Source organism: Tauraco erythrolophus, chromosome 1 (assembly GCF_009769465.1).
Source record: "Tauraco erythrolophus isolate bTauEry1 chromosome 1, bTauEry1.pri, whole genome shotgun sequence".
NCBI lineage: Eukaryota > Metazoa > Chordata > Aves > Musophagiformes > Musophagidae > Tauraco > Tauraco erythrolophus.
This window is the reverse complement of record NC_141465.1, coordinates 1753530-1771503: the sequence shown is the minus strand read 5'-3', so window position 1 is coordinate 1771503 and position 17974 is coordinate 1753530. Positions and strand designations below refer to the sequence as shown.

Here is a 17974-nt window from a genome sequence, read left to right as displayed (position 1 = left end):
GCCTGCGCCTGAGTTTGTCCCAGCCAAGTGTCTGTGCTCACTTATCTGACAGCTACCAACGCTCGAGTCTCACGGCAAGGAGCTGGTAACCGGCCACGGCTTCTGTTCCAGAGGCTGCAGGAAGTGATGGGAACTAAGCTAGAGCCATTCTTGTAAGTCTTTGCAGGGCTGCAAATGAAGCCAGGAGTACAGCTGTACTCAAAGAGAAATTATAGGAAAAAAAAAAAACCTTTTGGGACTCGGTATTCAAACAAATACACGTTTATTTACAAACGAAGGAGAACACATGGCCAAATCGCATCCGATTCTGGTGTATTTACAGCGTCCAACCAAAGGATTGAATAAAAAAAGGGTTGCAGGGCAGAGGGTTGGTATTAGGGAGGGCAAGAGGAGGTTTCCTGTTGAATTGCAGAGGAGCTGAGCTGAAATGGGCCAAAAGCTCCGGATTTTTAAAAGATGAGGCTCCGGGGAACACCGACAGGCTGAGCTCTGGCTCGTCGCGGTGGGCAGAGCTGTCGCCCCCGTGAAGAGCTTCCTTAGCTCTGGCTCAAGAAACCAGCTGAAGCTGGCACAGCAGAGGTGAGTCTGGGCCCCGGTGCTGGGTGAGAAGGGGAAGAGGGGAGTGGGTTTCGTCTTCCTGTTAATGACTGATGAGGGGGCAGCAGGAGGCTGCGCTGGCCAGCACGGGCAAGGGGCATGCGGTCGGTCGGCTGAGCTGGAACGCGGTCCGGTTCAGGGCACCGAAGGGTGGCACGGAGGAGGAGGGGGAGGCCTGGACCCAGTCCAAGAGCAAGGAATGTGGATGTGAGCTCCAGTCCTGCCCCCCCCAGGTGCAGAACCTCCATGGGGCTACCTGCAACCTACTCATTTCTTCTTCAGTGAGCCTTTCAGCTTCTTCTCTGAGGAGCGCTGTTTCCGCACCTTCTCCTCCTTTTTCCCCAAGTTCTCGTAAATCATTGACTCCTCTTTCTGCCTGGAAGACCAGGGAAAAACAAGGGAAAAAGTGAGCAAGAGGAAAAAGCCAGCCAAGCCAGCAGGGAGACTGTTGCCAGGGGCAGGCATGGCTGAGCCTCTGGTTTAGGTGAGCTCCTACCTGGAGGATTTTTGTGAAACCTTGGCATGCACGTTCCTCATGGCAGGGGGGTAGGCAATGTTCCCGTACTCCGACTCGGTCGCCTTGCCCTTCTGAGACTACAGGAGAGAAAAAACAAGCTGAGAAGAGCGTGGTCTGGGAGAAGCATGGAGCATCGTGAAGGGTTCTGGCCGTCTAACCATGCTTCACACTAGGATCTCAGTGGATCTCGGGGGATTGCTGAAGTCCTCAGCGCACTCTGCCCGCTGCTGTCACAGAGGTGAGCAGCAGAGATGCAAACGTGTCCTTGCACAGGGGTGAACAGTGGGGCAACAAACTTCCAGAGGCACTGGAATGCCTGGGAGAGCCACAAGTCAGCTGAAGAATACTAAACAGACAGCAGCAGCTAGGAGATGCTGCCAGAGGCTACAAGGAGAGAGAGAAGGTGCCACTTATCAGCTAGCAGGAGAAAATCCATTCCACAAGGGCTTGGGAGGCAACTGCAGAAAGACAAAGAGGAAAGGAGAGGGCAAAGTCTTTGTCAGATTCAGCTTGTAAGAAAACAGCACTTGGTGGGGCCATGACACAGGACGCGGCTGAAATAACCGCATCAAAACTTGCAGCTGTTGAGCAGCTCAGAAGGGGTTGGTGCTTGAGCTGCTGATGGTGTCCCCTGGAGTTTGGAGGGAGAAACAGGGACTCAGATCTTGGTGCACCATTGTAGCCTATGTCGGTCCCAGTTCTAGCTTAAACCTCGGTGAACAGCGCGTGGGTTCCGGGCCAGACTCCCAGGAGAGCATTCTCACCTGGATAACTTCCAGCTTCTTCTTGGTCGTCTCTATGAACTGGCAGATGGCCATGTAGATGAACTTGTACTGGGCCTCCGTCTGCACCATCCCTGAGCGTTGGGCCCTCACCATCTGGATGGTCTTCTGGATGTCAATGTCACAGTCCAGCCCTAGCAAGGGGCACCAGGAAAGCTTATGGACACTTCTCGTAAGCCTCGTAGCTTATGGCACTGACCTCCCCTCTCCCAGTTCTCCACCAAAAGCAGTCACAGTGGAGGTCGGCCAAGAAGCTTCCACCTCCCTCCATACTCTTTACTCCTGTATGGACCTTCTATCCCTCCTTCCTGCTCAGCATCTTCCAAGTCTGGCCTTGGAGGAAGAGCCCAAGCTCAGGGAAGGCTGAAACCACAGCAAGTGGATACGGTGCAGAGACCCAGCAAGGACAGCACCACCTTCCCAGGGCTGCGACAGGATCTCTCCCACTGACACCTGACAGTTTCCATCCCTTTGCAGCTGGACTTGAGGGCACAGCCCTACTGGGTAGGCCAATCCAAGACACTTTGGGGTCCTCTTACCCTTGGTGGAGATCGCTTCCACTATCATATCGATGACGATGATGGTCCCAGTGCGGCCGATCCCAGCACTGCAAGAAGAGGACAGAGCAATACAGCTGCTGAAACAAAAGGCAGATGATTCTTGGGAAGGATGCGGCACTGGGAGTGGCTGTTCGGCAACGCCGCGGGAGAGACGGGGGGTCAACAGGCAGAGAGTTTGGTTTGGGGGCGTCAAAGGGGAAAAGCAAATCTCAGGGCTGACATATGCTTCAAGGCCGGCGGAAGAGCTGGACCAGCAGGACAGACTTTCCACACTCCATCCCATATGAAGGATGGAGAATGCATCAAGCCCCAGCCTCTGTACCAACCTGCAATGCACCAGAACAGGTCCTGCACCTGGCATGCTCTCCTGCTTCTGGTTTATTTGGTCGAGGAAGCTGAGCACTCCTCCTGGCTCGCTGGGCACGCCGTGGTCAGGCCAGCTCAGGTACTGGTAGTGCCAAATCTCACGCACTGCCTTACCCTGGTAATACCAAAACACCCCACTGGTAAAACTGCAACCTGGTCCCAGCCCAGGGAGAGGTGGGTCCGAAGCCAGAGGCCATCTCTGTCTTCTGCATGCTTCTCGGTGATTCCACCAGTATGATTCCAGCCCAAACCGTGTGGGAACAGCAACCCCGAGAACAGCATTAACAGCAGCATCAGCATCAACAGCAGCATCACCACAGCACCCAGCACACATCAGACATCCAGTGCCCACCCGACCCACGGGCTCCACGGCAGCCCTCCACCAGGCGCACTCACGTTATCCGTCGGACACACGCAGAGGTGCCGGAGTTTGTACTCCAACGCGTCGTGCTCCCCAGCGTTCTTCACAAGGTAGGGACCATATTCCTTCGTGCTGCCCACCTCCGGCCAGTAGGGCACACATTTGTTCTGTGGGGCAGAGAGGGCAAGGTGAGGACGGGCAGAAGGCAGGAAAAGGAGAAAGAGCAGAGCAAGGGGAAAGGAGGGCAGCTCCAGGACACCCACAAACTGCTGCTTACCCGCCCTTTTTCTACCTCCCGCGTGGTCATCACGATAATGCGCGTGTTCTCCTGCCACACCATCTGCCAGAAGTCATTGACGGTGGCATCCAGGCAGCCCTGGCTAGCGATGTAGGTCTTGGTGCGCTCATCGGGGCTGATGAGGTTGTTCTGAGCGGGGACAGGGGAAGGTCAGGAGAGCTGCAGCAGCCCTTCCCCCATTGCGGGCCTACAGCCAGCTTCCAAGAGTCTCACCTTGACGTAGTTGGCATTGATATAGTCAGATCCAGGGATATTTGGGTCCCTTCCTTGGAGGACGACTCTGGAGTGATCAACTGGGGTTGCAGTGAAAGAACAAACAGAACCATGAGACGCTCTGTGCCCGGCCACGTGAAGCTCCTTCGCTGCCCCGCATCTCCTCATTCACGTCACCCGGCGCTGGCAGCTTGCCCCACGTTTTCACCTCTTCTTCTCCGGGGTCAGACCAATCCCACCCTGTCCTCCCATCTCTCCATCCCTGCGATGCACCATGAGAAGCTAATGAGTCTGATGCACCACCCTCTCCTTCCTTCAAGGACACGAAAAGGCCATGACCTCTCTCACCAGCTATTAAATCCTCCGTGCCACGCACCTCGCCACCCACTCTGGAGGACAGAGCAGGCTAAGGCAGGGCCAGGAATGACTTGGACAGCTCTTCATTGCCTGTCCGTGTCTATTTGCGTTTTTATTCTACAGTGGAGAAGCAAGACTCACAGGGCAAGATGTTCTTGTATCGGTTCTTGCTCTTGTTTTCAGGTCTCTGACCCTCGTGACGGTCAAAGAGGTGCTTGGCTTCCTGTTTTTGCAGACTCTGAGAGCAGAAGAGACAACAGTCATGTCAAGGTCACGATGTACGACAGGGGAGGTGGGCGCTCAGAGGGACAGTGGTGACTCCGAGGACACACGGGCATGCTCGTGGGGGAGCAAGGAAGTGAAAAGCAAACCTAGACTTGAAAAGTCCAGTGTTTATGCCCTTACTGTCTTGGCGACTCATTCTCCCAACCATGAAAAACCACATTTCTACCTCACTGGGTTCACTTAAAGATGGCACTCAATCCCCAGAGGAACAGGTTCCAAACAGAGACTCCTTTCAGAGATAAACTGACAAGAATTTACAAGACACCTGGGAAGTTTGTGTCCACGAAGAAATCAAGGCTGGAGAATGAGGTAGTGCAGAAGGACTTCCCAAAAAGCCAGAATAATGACCCCAGCAGTTTCTTACATCAAATTCCTCCCAGAATCCAGCCTTGGACGTCTCCTCAGATACACTCTTCTTGTTCAGCTCCTGCACCCTGTTCTCAATGTCAGCAGCATTCACCCTCGTAGCATAGTAGGGCTGGGGAAGGGAAAACACAACGGGTTGGCACGAGAGAAGGATGCTGTCAGAGAGCAAAGTCTCCTCTGCGTGCTGTGGAGGAAAGCTGGAGAGGGACACAAAGCAGAAACAAAGAGCAAGTGAATCCCTCCAAAAGATCCCTAGGAAACAGAGGAAACGGGGTTCACCTGCTTCAGGTACACAAAGGAGCCAGACATCTCCTCGATTCCAGTCTTCTTGAAGTGCTCCACCAGATCCGCCAAGCTGTCAAACGTTTCGGCACCTCCAACGGTGTAGCGCCCGTTCTAAACGGAGGAATGGTGTAACATGGTGTAACATCCCACTCGTAACGTTCCTACAGACAAAGCTGATGATGCTCAGGGAACCGGCAACGCCGAGGTGCAAAGCCGTAGGCACCACTCTGGGCCATCTAGAAAAGCGTTTCCTCTGGCAGGGAGGACAAATGGGGGTTTGCCCTGAGAACACGAAGTTCTCAGCACGGTGAACCAAGTCCTGTTCTCAGCAGGTGAAAGCCCAGAGAAGGTACATCGCCCTCAGGTCTCATTTAAGGTCAGTTGCTTCCTGTCCTTGAAATCTCTCTCCACTCTCTGCATCATTCCATGGGAAAGAAACAGGAGGACTTTTGACAGCCAGGTTGGTAACACCCTTCAGACTAAGCGTGGAGGCCTTGCAGATGCCCGTCCTCCTCCTCCAAGAGATTTTAACTCTTTTGATGAACTTGTAATGAGACTGTGACCCCTCCTCTCTCTTTCACCACCAACAACCTGTTCTGGAGCTCTCGGTCACGCAGAGCCCTGCTCTTCCTCTTGAGTCCAAGCACCCAGCACTGCCCATGGTCACCCAGGCTGGGGCAAGGACATAAGGAACCTGCAAGGTGACAGCACTTTGATCCAAATTCAGAAACACTGCTGGTGGCAATCAAACTGACTGAGGGCCCATGCTTTTGAGGACATGATCAGCAGAGACCTCTTCCACTCCCTCTCCTTCTGCTCACCCAACTGCTCACCTCACACATGATCTTGATGTGCGTGACTTTGAGCCGGGCCTTGGGGGCACTGGTTGCCCCAGCTGGTGGAGCATCAGAGCCTGGTTTAAGCTGGTCGGTGAGGACAGACAAGACAAAATCCCCAGGTTTGCTCAGGCTCTCCCGCACCAAGAAGGTCCAAGGGGTGGCTTTGGCCTGGAGAAGCGACTCAGCTGCAGAGCCTGACAGATGCCCATGGTACCATCTAGGGAAAAACAAGAGAGGGTCAGAGGAGAAGGAGAGATGCAGGTAAGTGGATGCCTTGGAGCTGGTAAGTGAAGGACAACAACATTGGGGAAGGATGAGGGAGGAAGAAAGGAAGGGGGAGACAGAGAGGAAACCAAGGGAGGAGCAGGATCTTGGGGAAAAGCAGATGAGACAGAAAGAAGCAGAGAGCTGGCAAGAAAAGGAAAGGGCAAGGGATGAAGCGGAGGTAGAAGGGACCCGGGAGCAGAACGCTGGTGCCAGAGGACACAGTGAGAAAGCACCAAGTGTGACCCAGTTGTGTGACAGGCATGAGCTTAGGTAAGACACGCTTGCTGGCTTGAAGACCAGTTTGGGGAGTGTAGTCTGTGGGTTTCGGCACCTCCCAGCATTACTGGGATTCCAGCCTTCCGAAACTCAAACACCAGGGAAACAAAACCAAACCCCCAGGGAGTCAGAAACTCTCCCACCAGATTCAGCAGCCCCCAGATGGCTGTGTTGAGATCAGATCCATTAAAGAACCATCTCAGCGACCCTTCTTTCTGAAACGCAATCACCTCTTCAATCAAAGGACAATTCCCATTCTCCGGGCACATCGGAGCCATGGGAGCGAACACCAGGAGCCAGCTGGAGCCCGTATTCTGCTTCTGGTACTTATCACTGTTGTTGATCCCTGTGCACGTTCCTCTCCCCAGTGCAAACACCCGGACAGCAGCTCCTTCTCACCTCTCAGCACAAGGTGAGGAGCATCCCCCCAGTTTGACCAGTGCTCTCTGCCTTGCCGCAGGGCTGGACCCAGGGCACAGAGGGTGCAGATGGCACGGCTGCTGCCAAGCCCCTTCCCACCTACAAAGCTCTCAGGTTTGTGCCTGCCTGGTGGGATCTCACTGCACTGTGTGGTGTGAGTGCAAGTGACGGTCACCAGAAGCAGGCTGGGAGACAGGACAACCCTGGCCTCTCCCTGCAGAAACTCCGGATGGCCCAGGTTGTCTCTGGGAAGACCCTCTAGCTCCTCACGCCTGTCCCAAGCTCCACAGGCTCTTTGGACCACACCAGAAGGTCGTGGGGGCACTGCTGGAGCTGCCAAGTAGACATGTGGAAGGCCATGTTCACTGAAACGCTGTCCTGCCTCCACAAAACTCCCTTGGAAGCTGGAGCTAGAGATGCAAATTGTAGAAAGCTGCGAGCTGGGAGATGCTCTGAATCATCCCACTCCTCCTGGTACCCATTTTCTGGTGGACCCTCTACCGAGTCCAGACCCATCTCAGCCCAGGGGCCACCACAGCCCTGGTGCTCCTGCCCCGGCCCCTTCCCGCCTTCCCAGCTCGGTGTCAGGGATGGCTCAATCAGGCCCCTCTGGTCCTGGCACATCCCCATCTCCAGCTGGAGCCATGTTTCTGGGCTCCGTGTTGAGGGACCCTTGCAGCACGGCTGCTGTGCCAGCTGAAGGCTTTGTTCCCTGCATCTCCGTCCACTTCCACGGAGCTGCCTCGGCAGCTGGAGACAAAGCCGTTTCAGCCATCTCCCCCGCTGAAGAGCATTTCAAAACCAGGGAGCTGTTGCATCAGACTGACTTGCAACACCCGTCCCTGCTCCCGCGGGGTGCAGGTGCCGCGACAAGTGCCAGCCAGGCTGATGCGCCGCAGACGAGCCGGCGTGGTCGGAGCTGCGGGAGCAGGTTCGCTGCCCACGGAGCAGCTAACAGCGAAGGCCTGGAGTGCTACTGGTGTCTATGGTCAACTGCACATTGCCAGGGCTATCTGTTCCCAAGAACTGAAACTGGAAACTTTCACGGCGCGGCAGGCGGTAATTTCCGAACCTTCTTCCCAAGGAAGCGTTCGGCCACCATGTGCCCGTGCTCGGATGCCCCCCGGGGAAGGGTTGACTTCTCCTGCTCATCAAAGGTCTCCAGGCCTCCTCTCCACAGGTAGGAAGGGGTTAATGGGTGCCGTTCCCCCCTCCCTTCCCCCAGTGGAGCCCAGCTCTTCAAAGCCACGTGATGGAAAATCACTTGGGGAGAGAGTGAGAGGAGCTTTCGTAAGAGCCTGGGGGGGGGGGCAGAAGTTTCCAACCGCAGGGAGGAAGAGAGGAAACTGCAGGGCCACAACCCAACAAGCCAACGGGCTCGAGCGGAGAGGACGGCCAGTGCAGACCCCAGCCCCTCTGCAGCCTGGTCCTGGTCCCAGCAGCGGTGTACCCCAGTGCTTCACCTGCACCATCTCTGCTCCCCATCTCCAGGTGTGCAGGGAGGACCTGTCCGCCCCAGAGCACGGCGTGACGAAGAGGGCAAAACCACCTGATTTGATTTAGGAACTCAGTGTCAGAGACATATGCAAAGCGGGGACGGGAAGGAGACTAAGCGGGCTAGGAACAGCAGGGGACCGTGGTCCCGCTCTCCCCTAGGTGAGCCACCCAGGTCTGAAACAACCAAGGAGGTCTGGGCAAGGCTGAGGGCTTCCACGTAACATGGCACTCTACGGACCACTGCAAACCCATAACTGGCACCACAACCTTTCTTTTTTAGGAACAGTATATAAATAGCAAAGGCAACAGGAAACCAGAAGCAAAACAGAGCCCTGTTCGGTCTGCTGTGATGGGTCAAGGTGTGCCCAGCTGCTCCTGGGGATGCTGCCCCTGCGGAAGCATGGGAGGTTAGGGGAGGCAGGAGATGCTTTCTGGAGGGTTTGCCCTGGGGACGCAGGCGGGGTGGAAAGAAGGTCACGAAACACAGAGGAGGTCTCATCACAGACACATCAGCTGCTTTGCTTTCTCCGTACCTCTCCGTAGTGGGGTCAGAACAGTTGAGCGGGTATCGCAAGTCAATGATGGTTCCATCTTTGTCCTGCAGCGAGCCCTGTTGCTGCGTGTAGTACTCCACCAGTTCTGACAAGGTGGCAAACTTCTCCCCTCCGTACAGGTCATAGAAATCCCCGGTATTCTGGATGCGGATATGGGTTACCTGATCACCAACCCTGCGGGATGAGGCACAGAGCAGTCCAGTGAGGTGAATGGAAAAGGGGCAGAAAACGTTCTGCATGACCTCTGCCGTGGAACCAGAGCAAACCATCCCCGTGAAAGGAGATGACTGGAAAGAGAAGCTCCTGGGGCAACTTGAGGGAGGGTCTAGAAGATGCTGGGAAGCTCGGGTCCTTTTACAGTTTGGAAAGAACTCGAAGGAATAAGGAAAGGATGAAGACAATGCCACAGGACACAGAAGGATCTAAGCATTCTGCGTATGTAACCCTGGAAAGACAGAAGTTGGGGTCCAAGTCACTTACCGGACTGAAAGAGAAAAATCCCCCTGATTCTTCCGACTGGGTCTGGCCAGAAAGCTCCCATGGACACCTCGTCCCTTCAGTAAGGCTTCGGCTTCCAGCCCACTCAGGTCACGGTGAAACCACCTAGCAGAGGAGACAAAAACAAGACCAAGTGAATAAAAAAGGCCAGGCACTGTTGGGGAGACTTGTGCAGTGAAGAATGGCCCCCGTTCAGCATCCCTAAGAGACACCTACACGGGTGACAGCCAGCAGCTGCATCCATTCCTACTTTCTATCTCCCCCAGCCTATGAAAGGTTTCCATTGAGATACAACTTCCAGGATGATCCCCTCTTTGACCTGTCCTACTCTCCTGGTCCCCCTCCTTACACACATACACTTCTCAGCCTTTCTTACCTCACCATCCTGGAGGGTAGAAGAAGAAGGGGCCAAGTGGCTCCCACCAAAGCAACTCAAAAAACACAGAGGAAAAAATCAGCTCGCGCTGGCGAGAAAAGGGAAGTCGGAGGTCTGCGCTGGAGCACCCAACGCCAAGCTGTTCCTGCACCTCTTGGGAGCTGGCCATGTATCTCTCTGGGTGTCTACCGTCAGTCCATTCAGACCCTCTCCATCCACCCGTCTCTGGAGATGTGCCTTGATCCCTGGCCCCCTGCTCAGTGCTGTTGGGCACCGGCGGGCGCAAGCCAGCGCGCAGCCGGGCACGCGCGGCTCCAGGAACAGGAAGCGCTCTGAGCCATCGACTCCCCAGCCCCAAGCTGCTTTGCACACACTTCTGCTTCTCCTTTTGCGTCTTTCCTCCCCATCCCCCCTGTTATTCTTGGCTCCCGGTCTTTTTTCACACCAGGGTTGACTCTACAAGTGGATCTCGGGTTCCAGCCGTGCTCACAAAACCGAGCTCTGCCCGTCCTCTGTTCCCCTTCTTCCCCAAAAGGTCAGTGAGAGCCATGAGTACTTCCCACCCCCATGCCCCTTCCGTTACACCAAGGGGACCACAGCTGCCTGGGGTCACCCGCACACCTGCAAGGCTGAAGCGGGCAGCACATCGAGCAATGAAGCACCCTACTAGTACCCTACTACAGGTTGTGCCCACCCAGCCACACAGCTTGGCTCTGCTCACCAGTGAACCCTCTGGGCAGGTGAGTATCCTATACAGCCACAGCGGGCATCCGTGCAAATGCAGAGGTCAAGGCTCAGGCTAGAACTCCGAGCACACCACCACCTTCCTGAAAAAACAGCCCGCCGAGGGACGCGACTGCCACGAGCAGCGGTAGCTCGAGAGGGGCAGGGTGGGAGGTGGTGCAGAAGCTGCCCAGAAAAGCAGACAGAGAGCAGGGCAAACAGCTACCACCTACAGAGGGCCCACACAGTGCCAAGAGAGCTTAGCCTGGGACCTTCGAGATCCCAGTACGGCATGCTGGGACTACAGCACCTTGGACAACCAGTCAAAAAGAAAGAAAACTAATTGTTTGCAGATACCCAGCCATTTCCAGCTACAGCCCGTGACTGCCCTTCTCCTTTGCCCCATCCCTGGCAGTGTTCAAGGCCAGGGTGGATGTGGCTTTGGGCAACCTGGTGTAGTGGAGGGTGTCCCTGCCCATGGTAGGGGGGTTGGAACTGGATGATCTTTGAGGTCCCTTCCAACCCAAACCATTCTATGATTCTACAGCACTGGTTTCAAGGTCTGCAGGTCTCATGAAAGAATGGGAGCTAAGCAGTGGCCAAAGAGGGTGATCCAGCTGGCAGAGGAGCCAGGCTCTTCCCTGGGGCCATCTCAGCCTCCCTGGGGGTGGTGTGGGCAGCAGGAACGGCGAGAGACTTGCTTGTTTCAAGTATCAGCAGCTGCAGACTTCCGTGCACGCCGCCAGGCTGGGAAATCCTGCAAAAAGCTGAAGAGGCTGCGAGCAATGACCGAGGCCAAACTCAAGGGCAAGACAAAAACCAATGACAAAGGGAAGTGCAGGAGAGCCCAGCAGGAAGCTGAGCTTCGTTGCTAGAAAGGCAGCCCAGGCATCTCCACCAGCTTCCTTTGAAATGCTTCTGGTTTCACACACACCATGAGCTGGGATGCGGTGAGCTGTAGGGATCCAGCTGCACTGGCTTAAAACTGATATTAAAATAAAATTAAAATAAAAAAAAAAGAGACTTTAAAGGCACAGAGAGCTGTGGCTCAAGGCAACAACTTCCACACAAAGTTGTAGAAGTTGGACCTAAAAGACTGCACCTAGAGCAGAGCCAGACTAGCACTGGCCCAGGAAACAAATATTGTTTAGTGGTAGGACAGAAACAACAGGAACTTCTGGGCAGAAGTCCCAAAAGAGATTTCCTGATATCAAAAATATATTAGATTATGTAGGGCTGATATGGAGCCACTGCAGACAAAAACTAAAACCTAGGCATTCCTACGTATTATGAACTGGCTGGAGCAGAAAATCTGTCCAAGGAAGAGAACTTCAGCGTGACACAGGGGAAGAGGAGAAGAACCAGGTAGCAAAGAGTCCAGCTCAGAATAGAAAGGGTGAGTTAGCATCAAACCCACACAATTCGGTATCCTCCAGCAGGACAGGCCACAGGGTGCAGTGTAACCCACGTCGGTATTCGTGAGGATACAAATCCCGAATCACACCGTTTACAGAACGAATTTCAGCTCAGGAAAGGACAGGATGGATGCACAAGCCACCTGGGTGTCTTTGATCCAGGCCATCTAATTAAAAACTACCGGTGAAGAGGGAAACATCACAGCAGAGAAGCAATTGGGTGCTCTCTTTGAGGTTGGTCTCCTAAACGGCTCCAGCGTGCAACAGCAGACTATAACCAAGCTGCTAAAAGATTTTTTAAATATAATTAACAGCTCGAGAGATTGCAGCAAAGAGACTACTCCTGTGCTGCTGTTTGGCTAGGTGGTAGGACCTCATCTTGTAAATCCTTTGTGGAGCCCAGCTGTGGCTGGCACAGCAACAAATTTAGAGCAGAAGGTAAATGGAAGTAGCTGGTTTAAAGACATCTTCATCTGGACTGCTGTAAAAAAGACCCTGAGAAACTGGGCAGAACCCAGCATAAGGCCACTGAGGTGGTGAGGAGCCTGGAGGACAGCAGAGACTGGGGCAGGTGGGTTTGTTCACCCTGGAGAAAAGATGGTTAAGGAGGGATTTACCAGCTGTCTGAGACTGCCCAGAGTGGGACTGGGGGTTTTAGAGCCAGATTCTTCTCTGTGGTGCGCAGCAAAAGGACGAGAGGCAACGGGCAGCACTTGCAGCAAGGGAAATTCCAATTAGGCATCAGGAAAAATTGCACAGGCGCTGCCCCGAAAGGGCCGTTTGGCCATTGCCATGGGTGCCCAGAGAGGCTGAGGACACCTCCACTCTCAGAGGTGTTCAGGACTGACCTCAACGAGGCCCTGGGCAACCTGACCCAGCTTGGAGGTCAGCTCTGCTGAGAGCGGGGGCCTGGACTAGGTGATCCAGAGGCCAAAACGGCAGTCGAAGGAAGGGCAGAGGAAGAGGTCATGTGTAGAGCTTCTTTCCCCCCTGCACTCCCCAAGCCTCTTTTTGCAGCCCTTGTAGGGTCAACCATCAAATCCGTACCAAATTTAGCATCCCTCGGCAAGGAGTTCCACTGCTCAGCTGCAGAACCACCCTCTCCTTCATCTCTCTCCCTGCCCATTTTTATTAACATCTGGTCGTTGTAAAGAAAGAAAAATCAATAACCGATTCCTGATTCACCTCCACCAAGCTGATCATGATTTTATAGACCCATAAACGTTCATATCCTTCCTCACCTCTTTCCCAGGCTGAAGACTCCGACCCTATTTAGGTGTTCTTTGCACAGAGCTTTCCTACACCTCTGAGCACGTTTGCTGTCCCTCTCAACGTTTCCACTGCTCTTGTGTTGTTTTGGAGACCGGGGTGAAGGTGGCTGAGAACTGCAGAGTTCAAGACGCTGGTGAGACCTGGACACAGTGACGATTTCTGCTATTTGCTCACTGCCACCAAGCTAACATTTGCATAGACGTATGTGATCACAGTCTTCCTCCAGAGAGGTCATGAGTAGTTCACAGTTCATTGTTTCACAGAGGAATTTTGAACTCCTTTTCTCCACAAACATTGTTTTACGTATATTTACATACATTCACATAGATTTACACCTATATTTAATTTCATCTGCTGTCCTAGTAGTAGTGTTGGGTGATAGAACAAGAGGAAATGGGCATAAGCTTAGTCAGGGGAGATTCAGGTTGGATGTTAGGAAGTATTTCTTCTCTGAAAGGGTTGTCAGCCACTGGAATAGGCTGCCCAGGGAGGTGGTTGAGTCCCCATCCCTGGATGTGTTTAAGAATAGGGTGGATGATCTACTTAGGGATATGGTTTAATGGGGATTAGGGACGGTTGGACTCGATGATCTCTAAGGTCTTTTCCAACCTAGAAATCTATGAATCTATGAATCTATTGCCCACTCGTTCACTTATTCATAAGGTCCTTCTGCAATTACTCAGCCAGCTCCCACCCTGGTATCCTGAACCATTTTCTACCATCAGCCAATTTTCTCACCTCACCATCCAGGCTCTATTTCCAGGTCATTTGGGAATACACAGAACAGCAGGTACTTCAGGTGAAGCCCCTGTGATCTCATCACTGATGACTTCCCTTTGCTGTAGAAACTGGATGTTTATTCCCATCTTCAGCTTCCTATTTTCCACTAATTCTTTACCCAAGAAAAACGTCGTCTTCTTTCTTACTCTATTACTTTGGCTTTATTTAAGGACTTTGATGAGGAAAACCTTGTCAAACCATTTTTCAGAAATCCAAGGAAACTGTATCAGCCAGACCTCCCTTATCCACAAGCCTTGCTAAGTCCCTCAAAAACTCCAGTTTTACAAGACAGGATTTGCCTTTACAAAAGCAGACTCTTTAATATCACACCCACTGCTTTCTGTTACACTGTCTACCCTCTTGCCCAGATACCAACTTTATTGGGCAAGTTGGTTTGTGCTTCCCTCACATTTGGGGGTTCTCATCTGGGACCTTTCTGAGAATCAGCGTTGCATCTGTCACTTCTGAGATGACTTTAGACAGGAGGTTTTGCCGTTCTGCACAGAACCGCATCGTAGTTCAGTCGTTAAAGCAGAGTGAAGGCCACCTGGGCTTGGGGAACGGGCAGATGGACCACCTTCCTGTGACTTGCCCAAGTTAGATGCTCTCTGTCAGGCCACGGGACGCCAGGACGGTGCTGGACCACCGTGGTTGCCCAGATCCTTCCCACAGAGCAATGCCAGTGTGCATCCCATCTCCCTACACCATGCCACCGCAGTCCCCAGAGCCGAGCACCCATTTGGACCGACCAGCAAGATTTTATGTCCTGCTGTTCCACAAAGGGCTAGAAAAACTGCAGCAAACCAAGAAATAACCAGGATTAAAGAGGGTCAGCCACCTGCCTTCTCTCAGTACAAAAACGTTCGGAGATGCTGCGGCTGCAGGGCTGGCACAGTAACCGTAGCGGACTGGGCATCGCAAAATCCTTCTTGCTCTTTATCAAAGCGAGAAGGAGCAACACTCACAGCAAGAACAACCTAAACCACCACGAACCCCGTAGCTCTTGTTAGAAGGTGTGTTTTCCCCCTTCTGTGCCCAGTTCCTATTGCCAGTATTTTTATTTTTCTCCCCGACAACTCTCGTTTCCTTCCCTTGACCAGCCCTCGCGGCACTCACCCACAGGATGGCATCAGGACCTCGACTCACAGATCCCCACTGATGGAGGACTACCAGCAGCAGGTGGAGGAAGCACCACAGCCCTTAACCAGTGGGTCCTACTAAAGAAAACAAAGCGATACTGGTATTATCAGGACAGTATCTTGGAGACAGTCTTGGGAGAGAGATCAAAGACCCTGCCAGGAGGGGTGGACTCGCACCCTCCTGGCAGGGCTGGATGCTCGTGGCGGTGCCACGGCTCTGGAGGAGCAGCTGGCAGCGCTCCTGCGACTCACCTGGGTCCGATCCGCACGGGCACGGTCCCGAACTCCGCCTGTTCCCAGGCGGACGAAGAAGAAGGTAGCTCCAGGTCAGGCAAACCGCAGGCCTCGAGCAGAAGGTTTAATTTTCACCATTTGCAAAGCACTTCCTGGGCTGTGGTTAATGAATAATTAGAGGGGTGGGGGAAGGCCAAGGCGGGAGAGGTGGATGGAGACAGAAGGGACTGCCTGCTCTTCCTGCCTCCTATCCACTAAGCTCACGCCCTCGCTGGCTACATTCCTGCCTGGTTCGTAACCGAAAGGCACGGAAGGCAACACCGGACGCGGCTCTCGCACCTGGCTCGTGGCTCCCTGCTCTCCCTGGCCTGACTTCTCCAACCCCAGCCCTGCCATCCTGGTTCTCGCCGCCCTCCCCAAAGACCCCGACGCTTCCGAGGGCAACGGGCACGCAAGGCAAGAAGCTGTAAGCGGATGTATCTGACGCCCCTTCACTGGGATGGAGTTGGAAACACCAAATCTCACTCTGGAGCGAGGCTGCTCCACTACTTCTGTCTCTCTTCAGTCCCAAAAGACACAATTTTGTGTTATGTTGCCCTAATCCAGGCTGCTCCCACACCGCGCCGGTCCCTTCTGCATCTCTCTGCCACCTTTTTCCTTAGGGCTAACGTGTTTGATTGTGCATTCCGCCGGAAAACAACGCAGCCGCAGGCACCGGTGGTCGGAACAGGAGCGTTAACCGCCCTGACCCTGCTGGGGACAGGGGTCTCGGCTGCATTTATGGCACCTGCTGAACAGCACAAGGTCGTGTTTAGGGACAAAATAGGACATTTGTAAACTTGCTCTTAGACAGGGCTTAGCACCTCTGAAATGTTGAGTGTTTTTTTTTTTTAAAAAAAAAAAAAAGTCACTTTGATGAGCAAGTCCCAGGGCTTCACGCCAAGCCCTGTAGAAGCAATTACCTTTTGCAGCACTTGGCACACACTGCGCGCCTCGAAACACTGGCACAGGCGTGAGGTGGGCATTGCTGTCATTACCTCTGCCCCAGGGAGGAGCGCCCGTGCCCGAGGAGCACCGCTGAACTCACGTTCATCCATCAAACAAGGGCATTTTCAAGATAATTTTTTTATTCACGGGCAGACACACCAGCATGCACACAGCAGCCCATTCCTTTCGGGTCAGCGCCTCCCTTCCTCCGTTCTCGGGGCTGGCAGGATCTGCGCCTCGGAAGGAGGGCACCAGCCAGAGCCCCAGGACCTGGCGGGCCAGGACAGAGCTCCACGGTCTCACGAGGTTGCCACTCCGCCCGTCCCAGCCCCGTGCGGCGGCAGCGTCATGGGTGGCAGGAACATGGCCTTGAGCTTGCCCGACATGCTGGCGATCTCCGGGTCCTGCGACTCGTAGGACTTGATCAGCCGGGCGAACTTCAGGACCCCTGTGAGAAAAGGGGTGGGAAGGGGGCACCGTGCCCGCCGCCCCCTCGGCGGGCCCGGAGCTCCGTGCCCGGTGGTGCACAACCCACCTTCGCCGTCGTTGCTGAAGCCATAGGCTTTGATCACGTCCTGCTGGATCTGGGTGGCCACGGGCAGCAGGAACTGCAGCATCTTGCCCATGTCGTTGCAGGCGTTGTCCCGCGCCTCCTCCATGCGCTGAGCGTTCTCGGGCGCCCCGAAGGCCTTGATCACCTCCCCCAGCGCGGCTGCGGGACGCAACCGCACGGCTGCCAACCTGCCCGGGCACCGCATCCCCCAGCGAGGCTGCGGGGCCCGGGCACTGCACCCCCCAGCACGGCTGCAGGACAGGGCTGCCAACCTTCCCGGGCACTGCACCCCCTGCGTGGCTGCAGGACACGGCTGCCAGCCCGCCCGGGCACCGCATCCCCAGCGCAGCTGCGGGACACGGCTGCCAACCTTCCTGGGCACCACACCCCCAGCGCGGCTGCGGGACACGGCTGCCAACCTTCCCGGGCACCGCACCCCCAGCGCGGCTGCGGGACACGGCTGCCAGCCCACCCGGGCACTGCACCCCCAGTGCAACTGTGGGGTCCGGGCACTGCACCCCCAGCGCAGCTGCGGGACACAGCTGCCAACCTTCCCGGGCACCGCACCCCCAGCGCGGCTGCGGGACACGGCTGCCAGCCCACCCGGGCACTGCATCCCCAGCGCAACTGCGGGGCCCGGGCACCGCACCCCCAATGCAACTGCGGGGCACGGCCGCACGGCTGCCAGCCCGCCCGGGCACCGCACCCCCAGCGCAACTGCGGGGCCCGGGCACCGCACCCCCAATGCAACTGCAGGACGCAACCGCACAGCTGCCAACCTGCCCGGGCATCACAACCCCCAGCACGGCTGTGGGGCACAGCTGCCAACCTGCCCGGGCACCGCACCCCCCAGCACAGCTGCCAGCCCGCCCGGGCACCGCCCGCCCTCACCCTTCGCCTGCTCCGCGGTCAGCGCCGCCGCCCCCTGCGCGGACGCCGCCATGGAGCCGCCCGGAGCGGCCGCACCTTCACTCCGCGCATGCGCCGCGAGGCCCCGCCCCACTCCTCTCTCATTGGACCGCCGGGTGAGGCTTCCCGCCGCGCGGGAAACCTACTGGACAAATACTAAAAGAGCTGAAATCACTGGCGCGCAGCGCCGCCGCGCCCGGGCCCCCTCCGCGCCGCCCCGCCCCTCGGTGAGGGCGAGCCGCGCTCCC

General features: G+C 55.4%; 2 protein-coding genes and 1 non-coding gene across 6 annotated transcripts; all 3 read right to left on the bottom strand.

Moving 5' to 3' along the window:
* Positions 1–765: 765 nt before the first annotated feature.
* Positions 766–15054, bottom strand: PTPN6 (protein tyrosine phosphatase non-receptor type 6). Of its 3 annotated transcripts, none has more exons than XM_086612840.1 (15): positions 15021–15054; positions 9321–9443; positions 8820–9014; positions 5821–6043; positions 4982–5098; positions 4701–4814; positions 4193–4289; positions 3695–3774; positions 3461–3610; positions 3219–3350; positions 2783–2937; positions 2436–2503; positions 1879–2030; positions 1094–1191; positions 766–973 (listed from the first exon to the last, which is right to left on the bottom strand). In XM_086612840.1, the coding sequence occupies exons 1-15, from the start codon at positions 15032–15034 to the stop codon at positions 865–867; spliced, it is 1827 nt and encodes a 608-aa protein (XP_086468966.1). In that variant the 5' UTR covers positions 15035–15054; the 3' UTR covers positions 766–864. The 3 variants fall into 3 exon arrangements, with proteins under 3 accessions (XP_086468966.1, XP_086469108.1, XP_086469039.1); XM_086612982.1 differs by lacking the exon at positions 15021–15054 and adding an exon at positions 9715–9767; XM_086612913.1 differs by having other exon boundaries at positions 918–969.
* A 1468-nt stretch (positions 15055–16522) lies between these two features.
* C1H12orf57 (chromosome 1 C12orf57 homolog) lies at positions 16523–17760 on the bottom strand. 2 transcript variants are annotated; one of them, XM_086613106.1, is made up of 3 exons: positions 17709–17760; positions 16800–16976; positions 16523–16712 (listed from the first exon to the last, which is right to left on the bottom strand). In XM_086613106.1, the coding sequence occupies exons 1-3, from the start codon at positions 17758–17760 to the stop codon at positions 16564–16566; spliced, it is 378 nt and encodes a 125-aa protein (XP_086469232.1). In that variant the 3' UTR covers positions 16523–16563. The 2 variants fall into 2 exon arrangements, with proteins under 2 accessions (XP_086469232.1, XP_086469306.1); XM_086613180.1 differs by having other exon boundaries at positions 16887–16976.
* An 83-nt stretch (positions 17761–17843) lies between these two features.
* Positions 17844–17903, bottom strand: LOC147529342 (U7 small nuclear RNA). Its single transcript, XR_015222679.1, has one exon. It is a non-coding gene; the product is annotated as a U7 small nuclear RNA (small nuclear RNA).
* Between the last annotated feature and the right edge of the window lie 71 nt (positions 17904–17974).